At 43.2% G+C, this 25,000-nt stretch overlaps 3 protein-coding genes across 7 annotated transcripts in view; all 3 read right to left on the bottom strand.

The window, feature by feature from the left end:
* Positions 1-2,557: 2,557 nt before the first annotated feature.
* Positions 2,558-8,333, bottom strand: mreg (melanoregulin). Of its 2 annotated transcripts, XM_056580330.1 has the most exons (6): positions 7,038-8,333; positions 6,868-6,964; positions 6,449-6,611; positions 5,810-5,900; positions 4,534-4,697; positions 2,558-4,176 (listed from the first exon to the last, which is right to left on the bottom strand). In XM_056580330.1, the coding sequence occupies exons 2-6, from the start codon at positions 6,960-6,962 to the stop codon at positions 3,973-3,975; spliced, it is 717 nt and encodes a 238-aa protein (XP_056436305.1). In that variant the 5' UTR covers positions 6,963-6,964; positions 7,038-8,333; the 3' UTR covers positions 2,558-3,972. The 2 variants fall into 2 exon arrangements, with proteins under 2 accessions (XP_056436305.1, XP_056436297.1); XM_056580322.1 differs by having other exon boundaries at positions 6,868-8,333.
* Positions 8,334-8,423: 90 nt separating this feature from the next.
* stard3 (StAR-related lipid transfer (START) domain containing 3) lies at positions 8,424-21,438 on the bottom strand. Of its 2 annotated transcripts, none has more exons than XM_056580314.1 (15): positions 20,947-21,438; positions 19,830-20,044; positions 19,460-19,537; positions 18,762-18,839; positions 18,439-18,492; positions 15,263-15,380; positions 13,939-14,040; positions 13,732-13,787; positions 13,504-13,596; positions 13,229-13,291; positions 11,414-11,509; positions 11,013-11,092; positions 10,411-10,515; positions 10,227-10,320; positions 8,424-9,617 (listed from the first exon to the last, which is right to left on the bottom strand). In XM_056580314.1, exons 2-15 carry the CDS (start codon positions 20,040-20,042, stop codon positions 9,510-9,512), a joined length of 1,338 nt encoding a protein of 445 aa, XP_056436289.1. In that variant the 5' UTR covers positions 20,043-20,044; positions 20,947-21,438; the 3' UTR covers positions 8,424-9,509. The 2 variants fall into 2 exon arrangements, with proteins under 2 accessions (XP_056436289.1, XP_056436281.1); XM_056580306.1 differs by having other exon boundaries at positions 19,830-20,049; positions 20,947-21,436.
* Positions 21,439-21,864: 426 nt separating this feature from the next.
* Positions 21,865-25,000, bottom strand: part of ppp1r1b (protein phosphatase 1, regulatory (inhibitor) subunit 1B) — a 20,542-nt gene continuing 17,406 nt past the window's right edge. For 2 of the 3 annotated variants that reach the window (XM_056580355.1, XM_056580348.1), the window contains one exon: positions 23,413-23,929. In XM_056580355.1, the coding sequence (XP_056436330.1) occupies positions 23,745-23,929 (185 nt within the window). In that variant the 3' untranslated portion in view covers positions 23,413-23,744. Of the gene's footprint in view, positions 23,055-23,412; positions 23,930-25,000 lie in introns of those variants that run through there. The other variant, XM_056580341.1, reaches the window with a different exon arrangement.

Genomic DNA, 25,000 nt, shown 5'->3' with positions numbered 1-25,000 from the left:
GAATCGAATCGAATAGTGATTAATCAATTCAGAACCTTATGAATCGAAATCGCTTCGTAACAGAGACTAGTTGTTTGTTTTCGAGCTGGATTGCTTAAGAGACTAATGTAGCTAACAATGACAATGATTAGCCGATGACTCACAAAGAACTCACAAAGGTAATGTACTTCAGAAATATTTGGTCCCCACACACACCTCAACTATTTCAGCCTTTGGCATACAGAACAAAATCCCCCTACCACTCCGGTTGTGGTTGTGTGTATTTGTATGTGTGTGTGTGTGTGTGTGTGTGTGTGTGTGTGTGTGTGTGTGTGTGTGTGTGTGTGTGTGTGTGGGGGGGAGGGGGGATGTGTGCATGTGAGAGGATCTATGTGTGTGTGCCTGAGCTTGTGTGCATGTGAGAACGCGTGTATGTGTTGCTCATATTGAACGTTCAGTCATGTTGTGCCACTATGGCAACCAGGAAATGTCATCCCCGAGACGTCGCAAGTCACTAACATACGCGGGAGCTGAGATCATTTCTCTTAATGATTTCCCTTTCAACCAGGATTTGGTTCTGTGGAGCATAAACTCTCTTCTTTTTGTTGTTGAAAAACGTCACGGTAATGCATTTTATGACAGGTGGCCCCCCAAAATCCCCTTTTATCTTCCGAAATTGTTTATACAAAAGATGGCAAAAAAGAAAAGATGGCAAAAAAGATAAATAAAAAATGCACCGCACAGTTTCAGATCATACACGATAGAACTGTTACATCCAATTATGCCTCAACTTTTACAAACATATTTGATACAGACAATTAAATTTGGCCAAGGTTAAACCCAGCCATGAAGACACGGTGCGCACATGCACACCGCTCTCTCTCTCATTCTCAGCAGTTATGGGTGGGTGACTCACCTACATGTCCCCAGTTCATCCTCCTACGTAACCGGGGGGGGGGGGTTAGGGGGGGGGGGGGGGCTAGAAGACTTGTGTGAAGGTGATCAAGAAGGGTCTGGATTCTGGTAAGTTACTAACCCCCCCCCCCCCCCCCCCCCCCCTTCGACCCGCCCACCCCCAGATTCACAATTCCTATCCCCTGCCGCGAGGAGCCTGGCGTGTGTTGCATAACCCGGCTGCCGCAGCTGCTGCGGAGTGACATTCAAATGAGCTGTCAGGAGGGGAGAGAGAGCAGGGGGAGAGTGAGGGGGGAGAAGGTGGGAGGGAGAGAGGGAGAGATAAAGAGAGGGAGGAGGGAGGGGAGAGAGAGGGAGGAGGGAGGGGAGAGAGAGGGAGGGAGGAGGGAGGGGAGAGAGGTTAAGAGTGCGGTGAGGGAAGGAGATGGAGGGAGAGTCGGAGGGATAGTTGTGGGAGGGAGGGAGGGAAAGAGGGGAGGGACAGGGAGGGTGAGGCGGGGAGAGAGAGAGGAGGGAGGATGGGGGGAGATAGGAGGGAGGGAGATTGTGACAGGGGATTGAGAGATAGTTTTCATACAAACACGTTTTGTGTCACTGGGTCTGTGTTTGTCTATTCTGTTCCCACATAATAGTGTTTGTGTGTGCGTGTGTGTGTGTGTGTGTGTGTGTGTGTGTGTGTGCTCGCTAGTATGCATGTGTGTGTGTGGATATGTTTTGTGTGTATGTGTGTGGGGGACACATGTTTTTGTGTGTATCTTGTTTGCGTTTTTGTGTCTATGCGCGCTGGTGTGCATGTGTGTGTGTGTGTGTGTGTGTGTGTGTGTGTGTGTGTCTACTCGTTAGCATGTGTGTTTGTGTGTGTGTGTGTGTGCTTGTGTGTGTGGGTCTGTCTGCCTTAGTGTGTGTGTGTGTGTGTGTACACATGACTATCTCTTTGTTTTGTGTCTATGCTTGCTGGTGCGCATGTGTGTGTGTGTCTGTACTCGTTAGCATCTGTGTGTGTGTGTGTGTGTGTGTGTGTGTGTGTGTGTGTGTGTGTGTGTGTGTGTGTGCGCGCGTTCCTGGCTGTCTGTGTGCTATGTGCCAGTAGGCTACTGCTTGCGATGGTGTTAAATGATGTGCCCTGACCAATCTGCCCTGGTTACATAAACAGGGAACAGCTGACCACCACAACATGCCCATCCTTCTCAGGCGCCAGCCCCTATCACCACCCCAGGGAGGACAGCGGGAGCGAGGCAGAGAGATGGTCAGATCCGGGCTGGTTTGGTTTGGTAAAGCAGCTACACATTAGTGAACGTGGCACACAGACTAACATCCCAACAAGGTTTCTATCTCTCTGCCTCATGTGACAACTAGGAAGAGTGATGTAATACGTGCTCAGTTATCTAGATCAGTGGTTCTCAAACTTTTCATACCGCGTACCACCTAAAATATTTGTACCACCAATATGTCCGATGTTATAAAATATAACAAAATACAGTACCTTAGGCCTGCTGCCCTATTCAGCTACGCACAGTTCATGCAGGAGTGGTATTTATTGTCAACTGTTATCAGCTGTACAAAGGGGTAGCACTAGAACTGACCCCCCCCCCACACACACACACACACACTGCAAGTGAAAACATTAAGAATATCTACCGCATGACAAGAACCTGTTTGAAAAATGTTAGGCTGATCAGGGATGGGCAACTTTCATGATAAAGAGGGCCACATTTTTCATCATCACCGTCAGAGGGCCACATGACTGCGCACTTGAACTAAACGTATGCTGAGAGAAGCTACAAAATTTTGAATTTGGTAGATATGATTTCCTGTATTTAGGTGCATTTGGGGAATGGCCACTACCTAAAAAATCTTCCAGAATAATAACCTATGTACAGTATGTCAATTTAACAAACAAACATTAATTTCATGTTTGCCATGCTCCAACAGCCACATGAATGGTTAGTGCGAAGGGCTCACATACATCATCATTCAATGATGTCACAAAACTGAAAAACAGTGGCCCAACATTAAGTGCAACAACTCAATGAACTCAAACCCAACAAGCATAATATTCATTGCAGTTGTAGGGGTATTCTCTCACAGGGTATTCTCTGTGCTGCTGTTTCTAAAATTCCAACTACAAGTCCAACAACACCCGTCTTTGAAAGCCGGCTTCAATGTTTTGTCGCATGACAATTCTGTTCATCACTCCTGCTCATCAAAAGTGAAGTCTTCGGGCATTTCAGAGGTTTCAATGCTGAACAGGCTATAAGTTATCCTTATTTAATTCAAACCCAGGAGAGAAAGAACCTAGAGTTGACAATTGCATGCAACACAGTGGTCCGGATTTAGATGGACAACTTTATTTAAACATCATTCTAAACAGCCAATACATACGAACAATACAAAACTCTAACTATCTCCTCATGGGCTAAAATCACTTACGGCCATAGTTTACAAGGGGTGAATTCATCACATCCTCTCCATATCCTTCAACTTGTCCTTTCTTTTCTTAAACTCAAAAAAGAAAAAACGTTTGACTACAGTAATCGCTTTTCACAATTATTACTGTATGCTACTACTTTTACCAGAATAATAACGTGAATAAATATGCTATGATGAGTTATGTTCAATTCGCAATTGTTCGATTCGACCTTGACCTGCTGAATGATAGTAAATGAAAAATAAATCTTGTGGTTTAAAGAGTGCAGAGTGCTGATAATCATAAGACAAATTATAAATGGAACCTTTTCATATTTGAACATAATATGCCCCGGGGTAAAAGAGGGGAACAAATGAAAAACCTCTAACTCTGTGGACCACAGGACACAGACACAAACACAAACTGCTCTCCAGAGAAAAACCTGAAACTCAACTTTGTTCATCACCGATGGGATTTTATTTCTGAATAACGGAAGAGTATGGGACAAGATGGGATTCAGACTTTGAACTCCACACAGCAGTGGTGGAGAACCACCAATAGGAAGAGAGAAAGACGCAACTAAAGCCAGTCGAGCAACACAGACCACAGTTTTCTTCTCCATCTCCTCCTCCTCCTCCTCCTCCTCCTCCTCCTCCTCCTCCTCAAGGTTTCTAATATTCTCTTTCACTTTCTTCATCGTCCTCGTCAACACCGTCCGCTCCTCTTTTCACGCCCGCCTCCATCCGGGCCAGCAACAGGGGCAGGTTAATGGACAGCCCTGAGCCCTCCTCTTCCTCATCAGAATCCCGAGGAGGGTAGAAGCGCCTGGCCTTTGCCAGGAAGTCGTCCGCTACGTCGAGATATATAAGACGATCCTGGATTGGCAGGGAGGGGGGGGGTGGAGGCAAGAAACGGTGCAAGAGAGTGTGGACACATTGGGCAAGTATTGTGTTTTCAAAAGCAGAAGAAGACTAGTCTTGCTTTGCACTAAACATTTTTCTTTCGGTATTATATCTTTTTTTGTTGTACCTTGTTCAAATCCTTTACATCTTTAATCCTAGATACACATCGTTGAGACTCATCCATTCAGACATATCTATAGGTAAACATATGTGTTCTCAAATCCAACTTTTTCCATCATACATTTTCCTATGATTGAAATGAGTTGCTCGGCCTGCTTTTAGTTCCCGATCCCCCTCCCGTTTAGGTGCTGCACTCAGTTCCTTCCTTACCAGAATGAAGAGGTATCTCTCGGGGGGAGGCTCTCTGGATTCGAAAAGGGAGGTCTCGGAGGACAAGGTGTGCAGCATGGTGCGAGCGGCCGCTGCGTTGCGCATGCGGTCGGAGGACGCGGTGGCCGACACCGTCAGCAAGGAATCCGCCTCCGCCATGAAACCTGGAGGTAGGGTGGGAAGGGATCTGGTCAGATCGGGCAGCTCGGCGGTACACTTGGGGCGCATTACCACCGGAGGGTACGGGTCGGTTCAGCCTGCAAAGGTGCGGCACGGGTCGCGTTTCCAGCGCCAAAAGTGGGCGTGATCCAAACGGAGCCGTACTCGTCTCACAGTACTCTTTCGTTGGGGAACTGAGACGCCTGAAAGGGTTCCGGCAAATTCGAGCTACACACGCCATCTGTTGATCCACAGAATCGTGCGACGGGGATAATAAAAAACCGACACATTTCCCACTAGGCATTTCTAGACAACGGCGAAAGCTTAGTTTATCAAAGAAAATGTCACGCAAAAGTTTGCAGTCATTCTTGGACGTCCTACAATGCTCTTTGTTCGTTGTGCGCGTTCTTCTTTGGATTTATTAGCACGCTACACTGTGTGGGGCTGCTATGGGATCACAATGCTTACGTAGCTGCCGCGGCTATCGCCGTACGGCTTAATCCCCGCCCTACCATAAGGGTACTGTCGGCGGTGGAAACTAGGGCTGAACGATTAATCTAATTCAAATCGAAATCGCGATGTAATAGAACGCGGTATGCTAATCGCAAAGGCTGTGAAAAAAAAAGAAGTGATTTGTTACCTTTACTGACTGGAAATCTATACGATTCATTCATTCTTATTTTACAATTAAATAGTTAAATAAAGAAGTTTATAATTTAAATGAATCTCAACACATCGGCCTGGCCTAAATGTGTTGAGCAGTTTTTATGTTGACTGCTTCCAATGTTGTGTTGGTCATGCTAAAGAATGATTTATTTCTTTTTTAGTGAATACACAACATAAGGAACTTAATAAATTATAAAAATCGCACATTAAATCGCAATCGCAGCATTGGTCAAAATAATCGCAATACGGTTATTTCCCCAAATCGTTCAGCCCTAGTGGAAACGCGAGACGTAACTGAGCTGGGATGTACCACACCGCCACTACTGGGCTGAGGCGTGCTGGGTCCGAAGTGTAACCGCCGGAGGAAAAGGGGCGTTGGTGTATTTGATTCCAGTTCATATACCCTTTTAGATAGATATCTCTAAGGAGATCATGTGGATTGAGTGCTCACCCAGGTTCTCCAGGATGGTCTTCCACTTGTCTCTGACCTCTCGCCGTGTATCTCTCAATGCCTCGATGTCTACGCTCAGGCGCCGGAACCTCTGCGGGAGATATACATGCGACAGACTAAAAACTCTCAGATTCTTCTCCGTCCCCCTTTATGTACCCACCGATGGCGCCGTGATTGGAGAAGGTCGTTGCCCGACAAACGGTGTACTTGCAGCCAGTGAAAACGCTGTTACAAGACAGTGGTACAGTGCAAACCCTCCAGAACAGGTTACATGGTTGTTGGTCTTGGTTATGGAAAAATGGACATACCTTCAGAGTCAAAGAAAATATATGAGAGATTGGGAATAATTCTATTTATAGTGACTAAATAAATACCTAATGGAAAATGGCACATATCCCTGTATGAATATCTCATCCGTCTCAAACATTTGTTTTAATATTCATGGGTCCTACAAAAAGCATTGAATCCCTATTGTATCCGTTAGTATTATTATTATGGGTCCAATGAAAGACCCTTTTGTATTCGTTAGTATTATCTTACCCCTGACCTTTTAGAGCGTGTAGAACTATGCAGAAAAAAAAAGTAAAAGAAAAGTCCAATCACATGACACTCCCCCCCCCCCCCCTCACGGTCCCCTACCGTGGAGCCCGAGCGAGTCTTGCCCCGAGCCTGGAGCAGGCCGTAGAGGGCCCGGTCGTCGTCTCTCTCAGAGTGGCTGGGGTCCCCCGGCTCACTCCACAGGTTGGTCTCCTGGTCCCGCCGCTTCTGGACCTCACGGTCAAAGTACTCCAGGGGGTCTGGACTGTGAGGAGGGATACACCCCCATACACACACACACACACACACACACACACACAATTTGCTAAATGCCTCAAATGCCCAATTTACTCAAATCCAAATTCCTGCTAAACTATTAAAAACATATGCTCTACTCTTGACTTCAATGGATTAAAGCATATTACACACCGATATAAATTTGTACTGTGATTATTTGTGTGTGATGGAGAAAGACCATAAGGAATTAGGTGTGTGTGTGTGTGTGTGTGGGACCCTCTTACGGAAGTAAAGCCTGCTTCTCGTCGTTGTCGTCTTCTTCCGCAGCACAGCAGCAGCAGCAGCAGCGCATGCAGAACTGGCTGAATGTAGATCCCATTGCTATGGAGACCGGGCAGTAAGCGGAACCAGCAGGTACAGACTTGCTGAAGGGACAATGATCCAGAAGGATTACCTGAAGGTCAAACCGGGGACTAACAGAAAGTGTTAAGCGGGTGTCCCATGCGTAGGAGGAGAGGAGCTGAACGAGTCCTCCGTCGACCCAGGCCTCGTTAGAGTAATGAAGGGATGAACAAAGCGGCTGAAAAATAAAAGTTGAAGTTTGAAGGTGAAACCATTTGTTTTTCAAAGTCACACCAAGTCCCAACATGTTTCAGACCATCTTACTCCAAATTAACATTTGGCATACACAGCAGGCCTACCGTTGCAAATTTAGAACTCTCCCAGCTGTCAAACAGTCAAAATGTTTTTTTATTCACAGTTCGTTCCAGTTCAGGCGAAAAAAGAGTGGCGAGGAGTTTTCCCTTCCCTTCTGGATAGCTCATTCCTAACGGTGCGCTGCGACTCATCTGCATACTATGGAGGACAAAGAAGAGGAGCGCATCAACCCATCCAAGCATAACACACACACACACACACACACACACACACACACACACAGAGAAGACAAGTCATAGCAAGATCATGTGAGCTCCTTTTCTTCGTGGACCCATCAGGAGCTGCAATGTTTTGTCCCCAGGGGACCTGCAGATCCCCACCCAGCACCCGTTTGTGACATTAACTTCCCCCGGGATTGATTTCACAATGAGTATAGTCACCCATCCTTATCAACTCGCTAGCACCAACGTCATGTGATCCTGGGAAGATGCCTTGAGGTTATGATCCCATATAAATTGTATACTGAAATCCACATACATAAAGGTATATGTAACACACAACCGATCTAGATAGCCATGAACATCCACCTCTTTTAAGTTGAAGAATAAAGTGTGAAGTTGTAAATAATGAACGACTTGCGTATTCAGTGTATACACTTTATTAGAGTTTCATTTGTGCTTAAAGTTTTGGGGATTTTTCTTACAAAATAAAATGTTGAGTTTGTCAGTATCAGTATTCTAGTCATGATTTAAACAGTAATTCGGATTTAAGTTTGTTAAAAGCATTTAAACATCAATAATAGGTAGGACAGTAAAAGCAACCAAAGTGCAGCGGTGGGGTTATGAAGCATGAGTCTCCAAATATAACCGATGTCAGAATGAAACAAAAACAAGTAAAAAGGACAAGTAAAGGCAGACATGTTTTTCTTGTGTAACCAAGACCCCCACATCTTCGTACTATCCACAGTCAATTAGAGTGCTTATTTCTTTACTCATTCATTGTTGACAAGTGAACAAAGTATCTTCGGGGTCAACAACCGCTGTACTTGAGGATCATAGGCAGACAGAAGGTACAGGCAGGATGGGGAGGTGAAGGCAACAAAAACCAAAGTAAGTCAGTTTGAGGTGTCATGACGGTCGGATGACCTCATGGTGTGGCCCCCAATTGGGGACGCATGTGTGGCATGTGGCCAGAGACAATTGTCATGCTTTGTCTAGTTTTATGGCGAATGAAAGGCACAAGCTCAGCCCCTCTTGCTTACTCCCCCAGTCAAATCGTTCAATGGACCCATCTACCAGGGAGTAAACAGAGTTTAGCCTTACACCAATGCGCAGTGTCTGCACATGAGACGGCCAACTGGTTACCCAGGAGCTTCATTACAACGAGGTGCAGAGTTTTAGGTTTTATGTACATGGATTAAGAAAAGGCCGATCGGATTCCCTTAGTAAACAAGATTAATATAAATATCTGCAGTCGACAATCTACACTTATATTTTGCACAGTTACTAATTTGTCCAACCCATCAGTGAGTCATCATTCCGCTCAAACGATGGCACAAGCAATACAATTCACAGAAATAGAGGGAATCTATTACCGATTACCTGCTTGCTGGTGGCGATGATTTGTATTTAAATGCGTCTTCCTAACAGAGCCTATACATTTGTATATTGCCCTATATCCGTGAGACTACAATGGTGAGATCAAAGCCGCTGACCATTGAAACTCAATGCATTTGATTGGTGGCATCTCCCTCTAGTGGTGAGACATGGTCTTTACTGCTCAACATAGCCAGACCAGACATGAGAGTTTGCAGCAATGTCTCAGTCATGTTGTGAAGGGACATTGGCTCTTTTCGAGGCAAGATACAAAAAATGACCTCACTCCAACTCAAATCCTGATAGGCTAAAAAAACATAATCCTGACCAAACAGTGTCACTGCACAATGATACAAAAAATGATTTTTTAAAGATAAGTGAAGTACATCGGCCTACATAAAAATATGCACGTAACCATGTTCAACAACAAAAAGAGATGAGTGGAAGAAGAGAGAATCTTCTTTAAACAGCCAAATCGGTTAGCCAACGACTGAGATACAGTGCAAATGCCTGTAGACATTACACACATACACCATCTTCAGGCCATCTGGGTGAACAATGTCAGTTCCCCATTTGATGCAGCGCTACCCATTAGGGAGTCATCAGCGCTCATCGTGGGACAGCACCACCCACAACATAGCTTTTTTAAATGGAGGCTCGTCGCCCCATCCTTCCTAACGGCGAGAGGAACGCAGGTCTGTGATTCGCTGGCGCAGGTGGGTCATGAAGTCAAACATGGTGGCAGCCAGACTTTGGTGGATGAGGTAGCGTGGCAGACGGCCCTGGGCGGACAAAAGAGATTAGTGAAAGGAGAAAACACCCTTGCATATGAAGGGAGCCGCCAACGTCAATATACAGTCGCGAGAATGTATAAAACAGTACTGGTGACGAACCAGTGTCTTACTTGACTAAAGGTGCTCAAATCTAAACGGCGGGTGTCAAGTTTATTCAACCGTTTCCTCCATAGTTTCCCATCTGGGGTTTATAAAGTACATCTTTTCTGTTGAATATTACCAAAATAAAGCCCAATTATGTCATTATCTAAAACTTGACTGCATTGTGTTGAACTGGTAGAGCATGGCATTAACATTGGGCAATAGAGCAACATTGATTAATCCCCAATAGTCAATTTCTCTTTTGTTCAGCCATGTGAATTTAAATAACAATTGTGGAAACGGATGGATATGTAGAACCCCAACAATATATGTAGTTTATTGTTATTTTTAACAATCGTATTGCTTGATTACATTAACAGAAACGCAATTATAAATATTCTCTGAAATACTTTCCGTAATATCCTATCGTGAGGTCCCTGCAGGTTCCCATCCCTTCCAAATGGGGAGCCTTTATTCAACAAAGTTCAAGGATACTTTGTTACCCCTGGTTCTCACCTTGAGGTCAGTGTTCAGGACCCAGATGAAGGTACACACGGACGGGTTGCTGTTGGACTTGAGGACCACAAATCCTCCAGGACCGTTCTCTCCCCTGTGGAACCAGAGAGATGAAGACAGTTGGTCGCATGGAACCAAACCATACAGTGATAACACATTACCTCCACATGCTGGGAGGACACACCTGACGTAGCGACTGTGCGGAGGTTTTGCGTCGTGCTCCGTCGCTATGCCCGCGGAGACGTAGCATTCACCCTTGCGCTCCACGCGTCGCACGTTGACAAAGTCCCTGAGGGACAAAAATAATGATCAATCAATGGCTTCAAGCTTTAACTGTTAGAAAAGACTCATTACTGCCATTACCATCCTAATCAGATGAAATACATTCTCCTTATATCCCCTCATGTCATTGCACTTGGCTCTTTGGGTCTTTACATCAGCACCGTCCGATACATTTTTCAATGATGGATGGACAATAGGGCTCCAAGTTACGATTATTTTGATCGTCAATCAATTAAACGATTTATTCCAAAGTAATGTCTTAATTAGGCTTGCTTTATCTGACAGGAAGCAACAAAAAAACTATACTCACTATGCCTTTCATAATGATCCATGAACCAAATATTTGAATTGAACATCAAAATGAAGCAGCAAGTGTTTGGCATTTGTCAAACAATTCATAGATTGTAAAAACGTGACGATGTGGATCGACTAATCGACAGCCCAAATGGATTCGAATTTGATTTTCTCCAACGTGAGCATGGAGGCGGATGCGTCTCTGCACACCTGGCTGAGACCACCCCCCCCGCCGCCCCAGAGGCCACGTCGTAGGACACCACCGTGTTGTCGTCCACCCTCTGAAGGATCTGGAGAGGAAGGGAAGAGCACGCTCAGCCCGCTGGACGCACGCAACAGACCTTCAAACACCAGAATCTCTTAGTCCCAGAAGTCCTTTCCACCAAAGACTAGAAGAATGTAGTCTAAAAGAACTGCAGAACCTGTGAGGTCTTTTTCAATGAAAAGGTCAAGAATTCAGAACTCAATATAGAACATGGCCCTATCGATCCACCATTACAACTTCTGAATTCTGATAGTCGAAGGCACCTAGGTGGCACTTACAATGCATTTGGTTGGGTCAATGTGAGGTGATTAAGGTCTAATGAGCTAAAAGGTTTGAGTGTCGTCACCTGGCAACCGGACACAGTTTTGTTCCACTGGACCATCTTCTCTGGCTGCAGGATAACTTCCTGGTACACAAGCTCAGGAGTACACTGCATGAAAGCCTGCAGCAAAGGATGGAAGGAAAATAAACACTATTGGAATGGTATGGGTGCCGGTATGAAAGTAAATTTGACTAGACGGTTCAGTAAACACAAGTCTGAACTAGGGCTGCAACAACGAATCGAGGAAAATTGATAAAAATCGATTACTAAAAGCGTTGGCAACGAATTTGGTCATCGATTTGATGAGTCGCGCGATTAATACATCACTCGTAGGCGCGGCACTGTTTACAGCCAGCCGACAGGTTGGTTCATGGTTCATGCACGCCCACAGCGAGCTTTAGTGTGAGCGACCACAGCTTGTACTTTGGTCATATCTTAACACTGGACTGTAGGCCTATATAAAGTGTTGTACCTTGACTTGTCTTTGGGTTACAAAAAACTCCTTCAACTCAGTGTCCGTCTAGTCCAACCGAAAACTCTGTCAGCTGCTGCTGCAGACGGTGTGCAGACGGGCTCGGAGTCGGCACTGCGTGCATCAACAGTCTTTCAAAGCAGCGGTAGTAATCACACAACCGGACGGTGTAGAAAGTCCCGTCAGTTAAAAATAGTAATCCAGTTTTTAAATCCATGTTAAAATCGGCAGGATATAGAGCTAGTTGGCTTAAAAAAAAGTTGCAAACAGTGTCAAATGTGATGTGTTCAGGTCGGCTCAGTAATATGATTGATGTGTTCAAATGCAACACAAAAAAATAAAAAATAAGATTTTGGCGAAAACGATCTGTCATCTGAGAGAAATTAAGATGATTTATTTTATTTTTAACCGTTAGTATTTACCGGATAAAGATCTTATCGGTTAACCGGTTAACCATAGACATTCCTTATATACTGTATATTTATAAATGTATATCATACATTGTATGTTTTTTTTGTGCTATCCCATTTATGTATTTTTATTTTTTTATCATTTGATATTACTTTTAATAGTTCCGGGACGTTGGAGCAATAACCTGGTGTTTTTGCACTTCAGCCTGCACTGTGAATTTGAAGTAATGTTCAGTTTTTGAATAGAGATGCGGCAATTACAAATGTTTATTTTTTTATCCGATTCATCGAAAAAATAATCGACCGATTAATCGATTAAAATAATCGTTAGTTGCAGCCCTAGTCTGAACACAAGTCTGACCAAACTACTCTCCTAAGCCTATTTCACATAGTTCCATGTAAATTACAATGATAACCATTAAGGAACCCCTCATTATTTTCACTATTCACAGTTCATGCAGTTACGTTCTGGAAAACGTCGATCTTGCGTCCTTTCACGCAGGACATAGCAATGCCGGAATAGATGGGCCATGGCATAGTCCAGCAGATGGCAGTAATGCAACACTTAAGGATGCAAGCTGCCACAAATCTCACTTCGGAATCGGTCCAGTTTTGGTGTAAGAAAGCACTTGTTGGCAAACAAGAAAGAAGCTGTACTAAGGTTCCGCCTTGATATGCTAACGATACTAGAAACCCGCTACGTTTTTGGATTTCTTATTAATACATTGTTCATAGTTAAATACATTTACCTTTAGATTCTCATATATTGTTAGAATTTTTTTTTTAATTTGTAAAGGGGTTATAGAACCAGGCAGAGCTAATGGTACCCAATGGATTTTGTCAACAAGCTTAGCTTTGTTCTTAAACGGCCGAATGGAGGATGAACCCGTTTTTCAGCTTTATCATATAAAAGTAATCTCTGGTGTTTGTGGCAAATGATCAAAGAAGCCATTGTACCTTCAGAATGAAGGTTTTGCCATGGTAGGGAATTTCCAGAGTGTAGACGGAATCTCCCATTTCCTAAACGAAAAGAAATACATCAGATATCGTAATTAATTAGACACCTTTGTATTCCAAAAACCTTCTATGAAACCGATGAGGAATTTATTCAGTGGAGGAGGTGTCAGAATAGGTTACAGTGAAGAACATTGTTACTACAGTATACAAATGCCAAGATGGCAATCTTATCTCCCAGATAAAAAATGTGAGCAAAGGTCCCAGCCTGAACTCACGTTGTTTTTCTCAAACTTCCAGTTTTCCTCCTGGGCTAGGATCTGCTCCACCACAGACATGGCCTCGCGGCCTTGCCTAACATACTCCTTCTCCTGGGGTGGGAGTGACACAACAACACGTCAGCATCAGGAGGAAGGCACATGTAACGGAGCAGTTTGAACACACACACATGAAGACACACACACGCGCACACACACACACACACACACACACACACACACACCCACCTCGGCTGTGACTGCTCGGCGGCCTAGACCCTCCTCATCCAGATCCTCTTCCGACCCTGGGATACACAGTGGGTACGTTTCAAAGAAAGATCGCCGGAAAACATACAAGAAACACAGTGACTGATGTACCTTTTATGACATCGGCTCTGGAAAACATGAAGAGATGAGGACTACAAATAATAGCAAGACTCATTAACACAACGTTACCTGCCAGGGATTCTGGCGGGGAGTAGAACTGTCCATCCGACGTGGGAGGGGGGTACATCATCGGTGCACGCTCGCACGCAGCGTGCACGACAGCCAGGTAGGCTGGAAAATACAACATTTTTACTTATAACCAGATATGTTCGCGAGTTCCATCGTTTAGAGCATTGTTGTCCGGCATGCTAGTGCCAGTGCAATTTCTTTTTACAGCAAAATAATGTTCTGGCCTTGCATGTTATTTCTTTTTGTTATATCGGTGGTTCCCAACCTTGGGGTCGGGACACTACTCTGTGTCCCCTGATATGCAGATGGTGTTGCTAGAGACGGCTGAACCCTTTTTGCTTAATTATAAAGGTCTGATAGACGTCCTGTGTAGAAACTGACTGCTTAATGAAAGATAGTCACGGCAAACAACTACTACTACTAAGGGTGTAGTAAAGCAATGTGATTAAGTTCACAGGTACATTGATATTGATTGAGTTAAGAAAATAGTCTTGGAAGAAGACGTACAAAAGTTAAAGTTGGGGTTACAACCACTTCACAGCTACAAATTGGGTCCCATGTCAAAAAAGTTGCCAACCACTCAGTACGTTTCCATGCACTGCTTAATCTGATAACAGCCATAGTTCGACTATGCTGCTCAATTGGACAACTGCAATTGTTAGAGTATACATGGCGGTGAGAAAATCGATTCATTGGCCGGAGCATGTCTTACCCTGGTAGGAAAGGTGGTGCTGTACCCATTTCAACTAGTGGTAATAGAGCCATCAGCAACAACAAATTCAGGTGGCATTCGGGAAAGATGTTTTCAGTACTAAGCTCTCAGTTTGCAATTTATGAATGAAGATCGAAACACGTCGGAATAAAAAAGCTTTAACTTGCCCGTGGTTACGTTACAACCTCGTTCATGACCAACATTTAGATAAACATGTACTTTTAATTCAGCCTTGGGTCAACAGGGTGAAGCGTGCCTGCACTGGATGCCTGCGCACTTCGATTACATCCCGTTCACCCAAGTTGGAGCGCGCCTGCACTGGGTGTGTGCACGCTACCACGGCCGGGGATACTATTCTTATAGGGGGTAACTACATTGGTACCACACCGGCTTCCTCCATCTTCTTGGCAAACCCAATCATAGTCGGACTAACCCAATCATTTGTTTTTCTCGAGTGTCATGTAAACGCACTGAATGTATTTTATTGTAACACCAATGTATCAGTTCTGGAATCAGTTCTTTCTGCACCCGTGCACATCAGCACCGTGCACACCAGCATAGTGCCACCCACCCACACCCACAAAAAAACACTGAAGAGCATCTTCCACTCACCCCTCTCATCATCTGCCTCCTGCGTGAGCACCTTGAAGTCCAGGAACCAGGTCTCCAGCCAGGCCACCACAAAGGAGGTGATGGGTAGCACATAGCCAAACGCATTCTCGGAAAAGAGCTGTGTGGAGAGAAGTAAGAGAAACTTCTGTCATAATGTCCATTGAAAAGGCCAACTCTCCCACACCTCTCCTACCTTCATTCCATTACTTAAAGTGTAAATCCGGCAAATATTGAACCCAGGGTCTTTTTTGGCATGACGACCGATAAAATAAGCCCTCCAGACACTTTTTTTCGTTGATAATCGAGTGTAGAGCTTGTCCGCGAATGCCCGGAGCAATGTACCAACCCAAATGGCTTCCATGTTATTGGCTAGGGGCAGTGTGTACACTTCCAAATTGAAAAATTGTAACCACTAATATTGCTCAAAATAGCCCTAAACCTCTGCAGTCGCATGACTAGGGTCCCTACACATAAAACAAAGAATCAACAACTTAGATAACGTACCGTGAGTTTATTAAAAAAGACTGTTTTCTAAGTCTGTGCCTTACCGGTAGGTAACTTAACACAAGTCGATTACCGGCGGCTACCCTAAATAATATAATAGAGCCAACAAATTTGACTTAACAATCTCCCCTCTTCATACTCGGCTGTTTGAGTTTTTTGGTGCCTCTATTATTATTGACGGTAGCCGGTAATCGACTTGGAAAACAGTTTTTTTAATAAACACCCGGTACGCTAACTACGTTGTTGATGCTTTGTTTTATGTGTAGGGACCCTAGTCATGCTACTACAGAGGTTTGGTGCTATTTTAAGCAATATTAGTGGTTACAAAATGACGATTTGGAAGCGTTCACACTGCCCCAAGCCAATAACATGGGAGCCATTTGGGCTGTTACATTGCTCCAGGCATTCCCTATACTCGATTATCTAAGGTGTCTGGAGGGCTTATTTTATGGGGCTTCATGCCAAAAAAGACCCTGGGTTAAATTTTCTTCGGAATTACACTTTAATTGGTATGCTTTTGAAATGTTTAAAGAGCCCATGCCATTAAAATCACATTTTTCCTATTGTTTGTTAAATAACATAGGTCTGAATAAGTTTGTGAGCTGTGGTAAGTTTGAAATCTATGTAGTTTGTCTGCTGTATGCAATAGGCAATGAAAGGAAAAAGGCAGAAGAAATGAGCCGATCTGGATAAGGTGACACTGTGACGTAGCGTTGTCAAATTATTATTCATGACCCTGCCCACTTGGTTGGTTCGTAACCACCCACAAGAATGCTGAAGGACTCGTGATTGAGCTAGTGCTAAATGCTAATACGTGTACGGTAGTTGCTAAGTTCGTACTAACAGGCTAGTTACAGAATTTTGAATGCAATGGCAGAACGACATCGAAGTACATGAACTGCGACATGCTGCCTGCTGCCGGTTGTCGCGAGGCACCACCGCCGCGAAGCACCACTGCCCGGCAGCGGGCAGCCGGGCGGTGGTGCCTCGCACCGGCAGCAGGCAGCAGGCAGCAGGCAGCAGGCAGCGCGCGGTTCTGTCTACTACAGATTGATGTGGAAGTGGAAGAACCAGAGACGTCGGAGAACCCGACGAAGTCCTTTGTGATTCATTATATCGTCTATAATATGTATTATTTGATATAGATATCTATGTATTACATGATATTATTTAGATATAGAGCTCCAGGACTGTAACGCAAGTGTTGTACACTTCCTTGTTATTTGGATAACCGTTCTGCTGTTGGTGTGATGGCGCATAACACGTCGGACTCTCGTCCCTGGTATTTCTACAACTAGACTCGTAGTGGGGGTTATCTCAGCCATGGTTGAGAATGAATTGGGGGAAAGGAACTTTGGCTTTGACTCCCTGAAGTAGGCATGAACCACGACATGGAGGAGAAAGGGATTGTTGACCGCGGTCGTCGGAACCTCGCTGCCGATGGACCACCGCCTCGGCTTCAGCAGGCGGTGATTAGCGCTGACCGCTGCCGAGGCGGCGGGAAGCAGGGCTCAAGCGGGATACATTCGTGGCCAACAATCCTTTTCTCCTCCACGTCGTGGTTCATGTTCTTGAGGGAGTCAAAGCCAAAGTTCCTTCCCCCCAATTCATTCTCAACCATGGCTGAGATAACCCCCACTACGAGTCTCGTTGTAGAAATACCAGAGACGAGAGTCCGACGTGTTATGCGCCATAACACCAAAAGCAGAACGGTTATCCAAATAACAAGGAAGTGTACAACAATTGCGTTACAGTCCTGGGGCCCTACATCTAAATAATATCATATAATACATAGATATCTATATCAAATAATACATATTATCACGGCCAAAAGCTGTGTGCACCTCCAGACGATATAATGAATCACAAAGGACTTCGTCGGGTTCCCCGACGTCTCTGGTTCTTCCACTTCCACATCAATCTGAAGAAGACGTTTGAGATTCATAATAGCCTATCGTCTGGAGGCTCACACAGCTTTTGGCCGTGATAATATAGATTATATATTATATGATATAGATATCTATGTATAATATGGGTTTCTAAGAGCCATTGCGATACATCCACCGTAAACAGAGCGCATGGTACTGTGGGTGGCTACAAGCTGCTCAGGGCCACCCCCCCACCCCCCTCCTTGACCTGCCTTGACACGCCCACCGTAACCAGATTGCATGGTACTGTGGCTACAAGCTGCTCAGGGCCACACCCCCACCCTTGACCTGCCTTGACACGCCCACCGAAACAGCGCGTTTGGGGGAAGCTCAATGTGCGACTGGTTCGGAGTGGCTGTAACTCTGCACCACGGCTGAATTTCGGGGACGTCTTTGAATACTGTGTTTGTGGCCCACTAATACCTACATTAAAGCATCCATAAAATAGCATGGCATGGGATCTTTAAATGTGACTTTTGAGTATTTTATGTACTTGTGATAGTATCCGAGTACCTTGTAAAGCTCTATATTAAATCTAATGTTTAAAAACAGAATCTTTTGTTATTCTGGAATATTATGCTTGAACAACTAGAAGTGGTCAAAAAGCAAACAGTAAATCAGTTCTGCTTTGCTTGCAGAAAGGAAGATAAGCAAAAGAGGAAGTTAGTGTTGCACTAGATAGAAATAGGCACATGGGGAAAATACATTTTGCATCAGGGTGCGAGTAGGGCATGGGTTACTCACGTTGGACAAGATAACCTTGATGACAAGGAAGACACTGGTAACTAGAGTGGTGATCTGTTGTGGACAGAGCAATTCAACCAAATTATGAAAGGTTTGGTTGGACGGCTGAATAAACATTTATAAGCACTCGTTACCCAAATGGTTCCAGAGGAGTCCTTGCTCAAAGTCAAATTACACACACCTCTCTGTGGTCCGAGGTGACACACACACACACACACACACACACACACACACACACACACACACACACACACACACACACACACACACACACACACACACACACACACACACACACACACACACACACACACACACCTTACCGCAATCACCCACCAGTGCCTAAGTCGCAGCGCTGCATAACCCAGCAGCAGAGACAGGAAGCGAAACAGAGCGAGGAGCTGTGGCAAAGAAAACGGAACAAGAATCTTTCTCAGGGTTTTTATTTCATAATAGTGCATAATTACATTTGAAGAAATTAAAATTGTCCTCTTGTTCTAACATCTTTTTAAATGTTCAGGTATACCCAAATGGTACACTCTCCCAAAAGCTTATAGAATATCCTTGCATTCAAAAACTTTTAGAAAATGTCCTTTTTACAGATGTTCTCATCAAGCTTCACATTAAATTAAGACATAACACATTCTCTTACCATCATATATTTTCTATATCTATTTTGCATTTCCCATTTCTCATTTAATGATGATTTTACATTTAATTTCTACCTGTGTGAAGAATTATGGCTTTGTGTTTAACCGGTGCTATAGAAATAAACTTGCCTTAGGCCTATGATTAAAAAAAGTGTTTTGGCTTAAAAAACAAGCCTGAACTGCACTCCCTGCATCCACTGCCCAAGGAGGCGGCTCGGCGATGTAACGCCAGAGGCCGGAGCTGACGGACGGCTTCGCTCCCCAAACCCTTCCTAGCCGACCCACAGCTGGTAGCGGCAAACCGCTAGCGAGGAAATACGCCCGACGGGAGCCGGAGCCAACTCGGGCGTGTGTTGTGGTGCTGAACTTACAAAGATGTCAAAAAAGGAAGAGTAGAAGCTGTAGAGGAGGACCTCGGTCTTCAGGTTGTCCCATATTGTGTGGGACATCTGTAGGTTCAACGATTCAAAACAAACAGACAAGTCAAACATTAACCATTAAGCAGATACTTTGACTTTTAGATACCAGTTATTAAGAAGCAAGAAGGGGTTAGGACCCTTGCTGGGATGCCTACAGTTAGATCTGGAAATCTTGCCATCATTTGAAAAACGGCTGCATAAAAAAACCTTAACAACACAGTATTGACATTGCAAAACATTTTCAAATTAGCTTTGCTTGAACAAACCCATCAGCGAAAAGTTTCACACCGACCAACGTGTGCACAAGTGGAAGCACACTCACATTGAGCTCAATGATCCACAGGAGGGAGATGAAGAGGAGGTCGAAGGTAACGAAGAGACAGAATGTCCGCCGCACGTCAGAGATGACCTTTCGCTCCCCGGGGGGTACCAGCATGTATGGCGAGGGCAGGGACATAGTTGTAGAGTAGGACGCGTTCAGGGAGGCAATGGCAGGGAGGCTTCCCCCCAGCTCCCCGTAGTCTACCCCTGGCATTCCTGCGCTGAGACGGGGTACAATGGGTCATGTTCAGATAGATCCGTAGCTGATGGTTTTCAAATCATTCGATAGAAAAAAGGGATAATAGAAACAGAAACATGAACATTTGGGAAGTAACAACTACGAAACTATTGACTCATTTTTTACGCAAAGTTCAGACAATAATTGGGAATCTTAATTGAGATTGTTGGAACTTGTATGCATATCTACATACAGTATGTGTATAGATATACGGGCATATATCTATCTACCTATATGCATACAAACTATCTATCCTATATATTTATGAAAAAACGTAGATAATGTTGTGTCCATGTTGTGTCTTGCATGTTATGAAAGATATTTTGGAATTGCCCATGGGGAACTAGATTTGTCAGGAAATAACATTGACTGCGTTTTATCATCAACATATTCATTGAGGATAATAAACAAAGGTTAAGTTACACTTATTTTAAATAACAAACTCAAAGAGTATATATATTAAGGATAATTAACTATGTAGTCCAAGTATTTTAGCAAAGCTTGGCACACATTCCTCTGCTATAAACCAAAACACGAGAATATCATTCAACTAAAATGTTCACAATCCGTTACAGCTCTTGACAGTAAATACTTATTGAAATCCCTAATTGCTATATCAAACACAGTTAAACTAAGGTAACGTTACAACATTCAAACGAAAATATAACCCCATGACAATATTCTTCCAATTATGAGACTACCAGGCTAACTAAAGCTAGCTAAGATAGCTGACTAACTCAGTTATACCGTTTTACAGTATACAAACCGTTGGCATTTTTCTCCACATTTACATTTACATGCTACAAAAGATATGTCATCCGAAAACGGTCTTTATAAAACAATTACTATAAAGCAGATGTATTATACATTTGGAACTCACTTTATTTAGCGTAACGTCAACATCACTCCTCGCCTCTTCCGTGAAACATTTTTGAAGTAGAATCACTTCCGGCCTATATATTGGTCAACCCAAAAATGGGCGGGATCTAATGTCACTTCTCAGTTTTTGTTCAGTTTCCGTGCTCCCTTCTACTTCTTCTTGTTAACGATAAATGTTGTTATCGGCAATATAAAGATATGTCGTCCAAAATGCATATCTAAAATGTATATACATGTAAATCTTAAAGTTTGAGCTGGTCTTATTGAAATACACCCTGCGGTAAATTGGCTAATCACTGGTTAAAGATATCTGTTGAAATATACATTTTGAATAAATACATTTGAGTTAATGTCTCATGAGTTATAGTTTCGTGTCTTTTGATCACATGTCAATTCGGGAAAAAAGAATCCATGTATCCCCATTCAGTCCTTATGAAAGATACAGAGATGGAAAAAGTACTGAAAAAATCTACTCAAGTAAAAGTACAGTTACATTACATCATTGACATTTTACTAAATTCAAAGTACAAGTATTGTAAAATTCACTCAAGTACGAGTACAAAGTACTCTTTTCAAAACTACTCAGAGTAGCCTACTAGTTACTATTTACTTTGTACTGGCCATATTTAATGCTTCATCAATAATAAGTTTTCAACTGCAAGGGGGGGGGGGTCCAAAATCTATAAACAGGTTTGAACAATGATTTTGAGCAATTTTACATCCTGTCATAGCAATTTTACATCCTCTCGATAACTCTTGAAAACGTATTTACTTGTGTAAATTTAATTAATTTCTTTCCACCTCTGGTAAGGTATGTTGATAAAACCATCATATTTTATTGTTTATTTTTGAGAAAATGTCGATGTTGAATGAAAATCAGCAGTAAACCTCAGACTCACACAAAGTCAAATAGAAAAAGGCCTACATGAGTAATTAAATGCAGATTTCAAGAGGAACAAGGACATTGTTTATTTATAATTGTGTTAAAACAATGAAATAACAAGGAGGAAAGGAAACAGAAAAAAGGTTAAAATAAAGACAAATAAACAGAAATAATTCTTGTCTTGACATGCTTGTCTTCATACCATAAGAGAAGGAAATGGAGAGAGAATTAAAAGTGAGAGGTAAAGTTTGAGCTTTGCCGCGCCAGAGCCAAGGAAAGTACACCTGTCGGATGTCCACATGAACTACAATCTCAAGCTAAAGTAACCGGTAATAACAGAGATTACAAAATGTCATTATTTTTGTCTTAGGCTACATTTTTGCAAGCAACAAAAAAGAAAACACAGCTGTCTGGGCAACTTCTACATTCAACAATCAACATTATGTACAGCTGAGGGAGACCGAGATTTAATAATAACTTATATAATGGAGATAATGTACTTTGTGCTGGTTCTTTTTTGCTCTAATGCCAGTTGTACAGCAAAAAAGGGCTTGCTAATTTGAGCAGGATATTGGTAGGTCACACTGAACAATGGCTACAAATTCTATAGAAACAGTGAGTTACATTAGAAAAATATGCTCTTACAATACAATAGATGGCTTACATACAGCCTCAAAAAATGTACTCATTATCACTCATTAGTATTACTTATATTGGTAAGAGACGTTTGAATTTGTTAACAATGCATCACTTTTGCCAAAACAGTCTCGTTAGTCAGGATGAGTAGTCAAATGGGGGAATCTTGAAAAAAGAGGTAGCCAGTTCAGATTTTTGAGATGTTATTCAAATAATGCAAGAATAAATTGAAAGGATATAGGTAATAGGACACTCGTGAACATACATTTTCAACACATACAAATATTATAGCTTAGTGACATATCTCAACTAAACCCAATTAATTATAACCCATTCCCACCACAGTAGTGGCCGAGAAAGCTGTAAAACCAATTTTTCACCACTAGATGGCAAAATATGCACAGCTTCCATTCAAGGGCCCACTACACGTGAAGTAGACCTATCTAACGGAACGTCATTATGCAAATCAGTTGATCTAGGACAGCACCCAACACACAGAGGAAGACACACCAAACCAACATTTCCAAGGCTGTAAGATGCCGTTTTCAACCTCATTGCATGTCTCCACTTATCCTCGGTGGGTTAACTTCCTATAAAGGGCACATTGAGAACACTGATCAAAAAAAGTGAGGACATGGGACTGGAATCATGAAAGAGAGAACTTGTGTTCCAGTAAAAAGTTTGGTCAAATGGACCTTTATCAACTGCTTCAGAGACAAGGGCAAATGGGTAGCCAGGGTGATGGTGAGGTGGTGAGGGATAGAGTGGGATGGGGTGTGGTGTGGTGGGCGGGGGGGGGGGGGGGGGGGGGGGGGGTCTGTAGTCTTCTCTGCATAGTGTCAGTGGCGAAGGATCATTCTTCACCTTTGCATTAAGTGCAACTCTGCATACAAACACACAAAGATCCCATTCTGCTTTAGCCTCTCTCTCTTTCTCTCTCTCTCTCTCTCTCTCTCTCTCTCTCTCTCTCTCTCTCTCTCTCTCTCTCTCTCTCTCTCTCTCTCTCTCTCTCTCTCTCTCTCTCTCTCTCTCTCTCTCCCTCTCTCTCTGTGTCTGTCTCTATATAAATGAATGGTTGTTCAGCCATTTTACTCTTATTATACTCTTATTTGTCCTTCCACGGTTTCCATTGTGCACACACTCCACTCCACATCAAGGCATGCACATGACAGCATATTTTTTATTATCTCTCCCTTACTGTTTGACTTTAGAGTATAGTTTCCTTTTAAAACATTCTCCCAACCACTTGCTCTCATTGGTCGATTATTTAATTACTTCAGTTACAGCCCCCCGTTGTTCTTCTCCATCCACAATGTTTCTTCACTGTTACCGACTGTGGCTCCTTCTTCCCCTGTCTCTTCTTTCTCTTCTTCCTCTTCATCTTCCTCTGCTGGGACCTGCCTGCTGATGGCCGTCACTCTAGAAACCTCCTCTGATTGGTCGCTGGCGAACGTCACTTGATGACCTGATAGGACAGGACCAGAGGTTACTTATATGAAGACCTTTATCACAACTTAGAATAATTTAGTGTAAAATTCCAGTATAATTGAATGGGGAGGTTAACCCCCAAATCGCTTTTTCTCAGTTGCAAACAGCTCCGTTTGGGTCTCACAGAGCTCTGGTGAACATTTCTGTGTTATTTCTCATTTAAATGTATAGTTGTTCAAACGGGGCGATTCTCTGTTAAATAAATGATGCCTACTACTCCCGGATAAAACCAGTTTTCTCGGCTGTGGACCCTAGCACGAGCGTGGTTTGGTGACGTTCAACAACGGCCCTCGTATGGGCTTCTTTGGAACCTGCTCCTTATATCTGTTTCTTTAAAACTTTTGGACTGGCGCACTATAGGATCAGGATTTCCCCCTTCATATAATTTCGGTTTCAAAGCTATAATAATATTTTTTGATATATATTCTCTGCAGTCTTTTTGATAATGAGTATCATGAGAGCAGAACAGAAAGGCTGTTGGTCTCAACAGAAAGACCTTTTTCAGTTGTTCGTCACAAATATTCTCACCGGTAGATTCAGGGCTAGCCAGCGACAGCCTCACTGACATATGGTGGGTGCTTCACCTGAGCGGTTTTGGATCAAACATGTACATCTACATCTTCAAGTATTTTTCAGAATGATTATTTTTTATAGCAACAGGTTCTACGCATGAAGTTTATGGCGGTAAAGCATTTTGAAACAATTTACACGAATAGATGCTGCATTTCATTATTTGTAAATATATACATATATATATTCATTATTAGTTTATCATTATGTTGATTGCACTATGCATTATAATAACTTTTTTAGCAACAGGTTTTACGTCGTCTACGGAGGTCAAGCAGTTTGAGGCATCATCAAAAATGTGCTAGAATAGATACATTTCATACTGCTCCTTTTTTATGACTCTTAATGTTGAGTGTGTCCTTGTTGAAACCACTGTCCTATCCATACACTGCCTCTTTGGATATCACGGCCATGAGTCAGGCCCTGGTTCCTACACCACCCTCCCGACGTATTTATGTGTGTTGCCAGTGTACACAGC

The sequence above is a fragment of the Gadus chalcogrammus genome, chromosome 2, assembly GCF_026213295.1.
Source record: "Gadus chalcogrammus isolate NIFS_2021 chromosome 2, NIFS_Gcha_1.0, whole genome shotgun sequence".
Taxonomy (NCBI): domain Eukaryota; kingdom Metazoa; phylum Chordata; class Actinopteri; order Gadiformes; family Gadidae; genus Gadus; species Gadus chalcogrammus.
The sequence above is the reverse complement of the archived record's forward strand: the minus strand, read 5'-3'. Positions and strand labels throughout refer to the sequence as shown.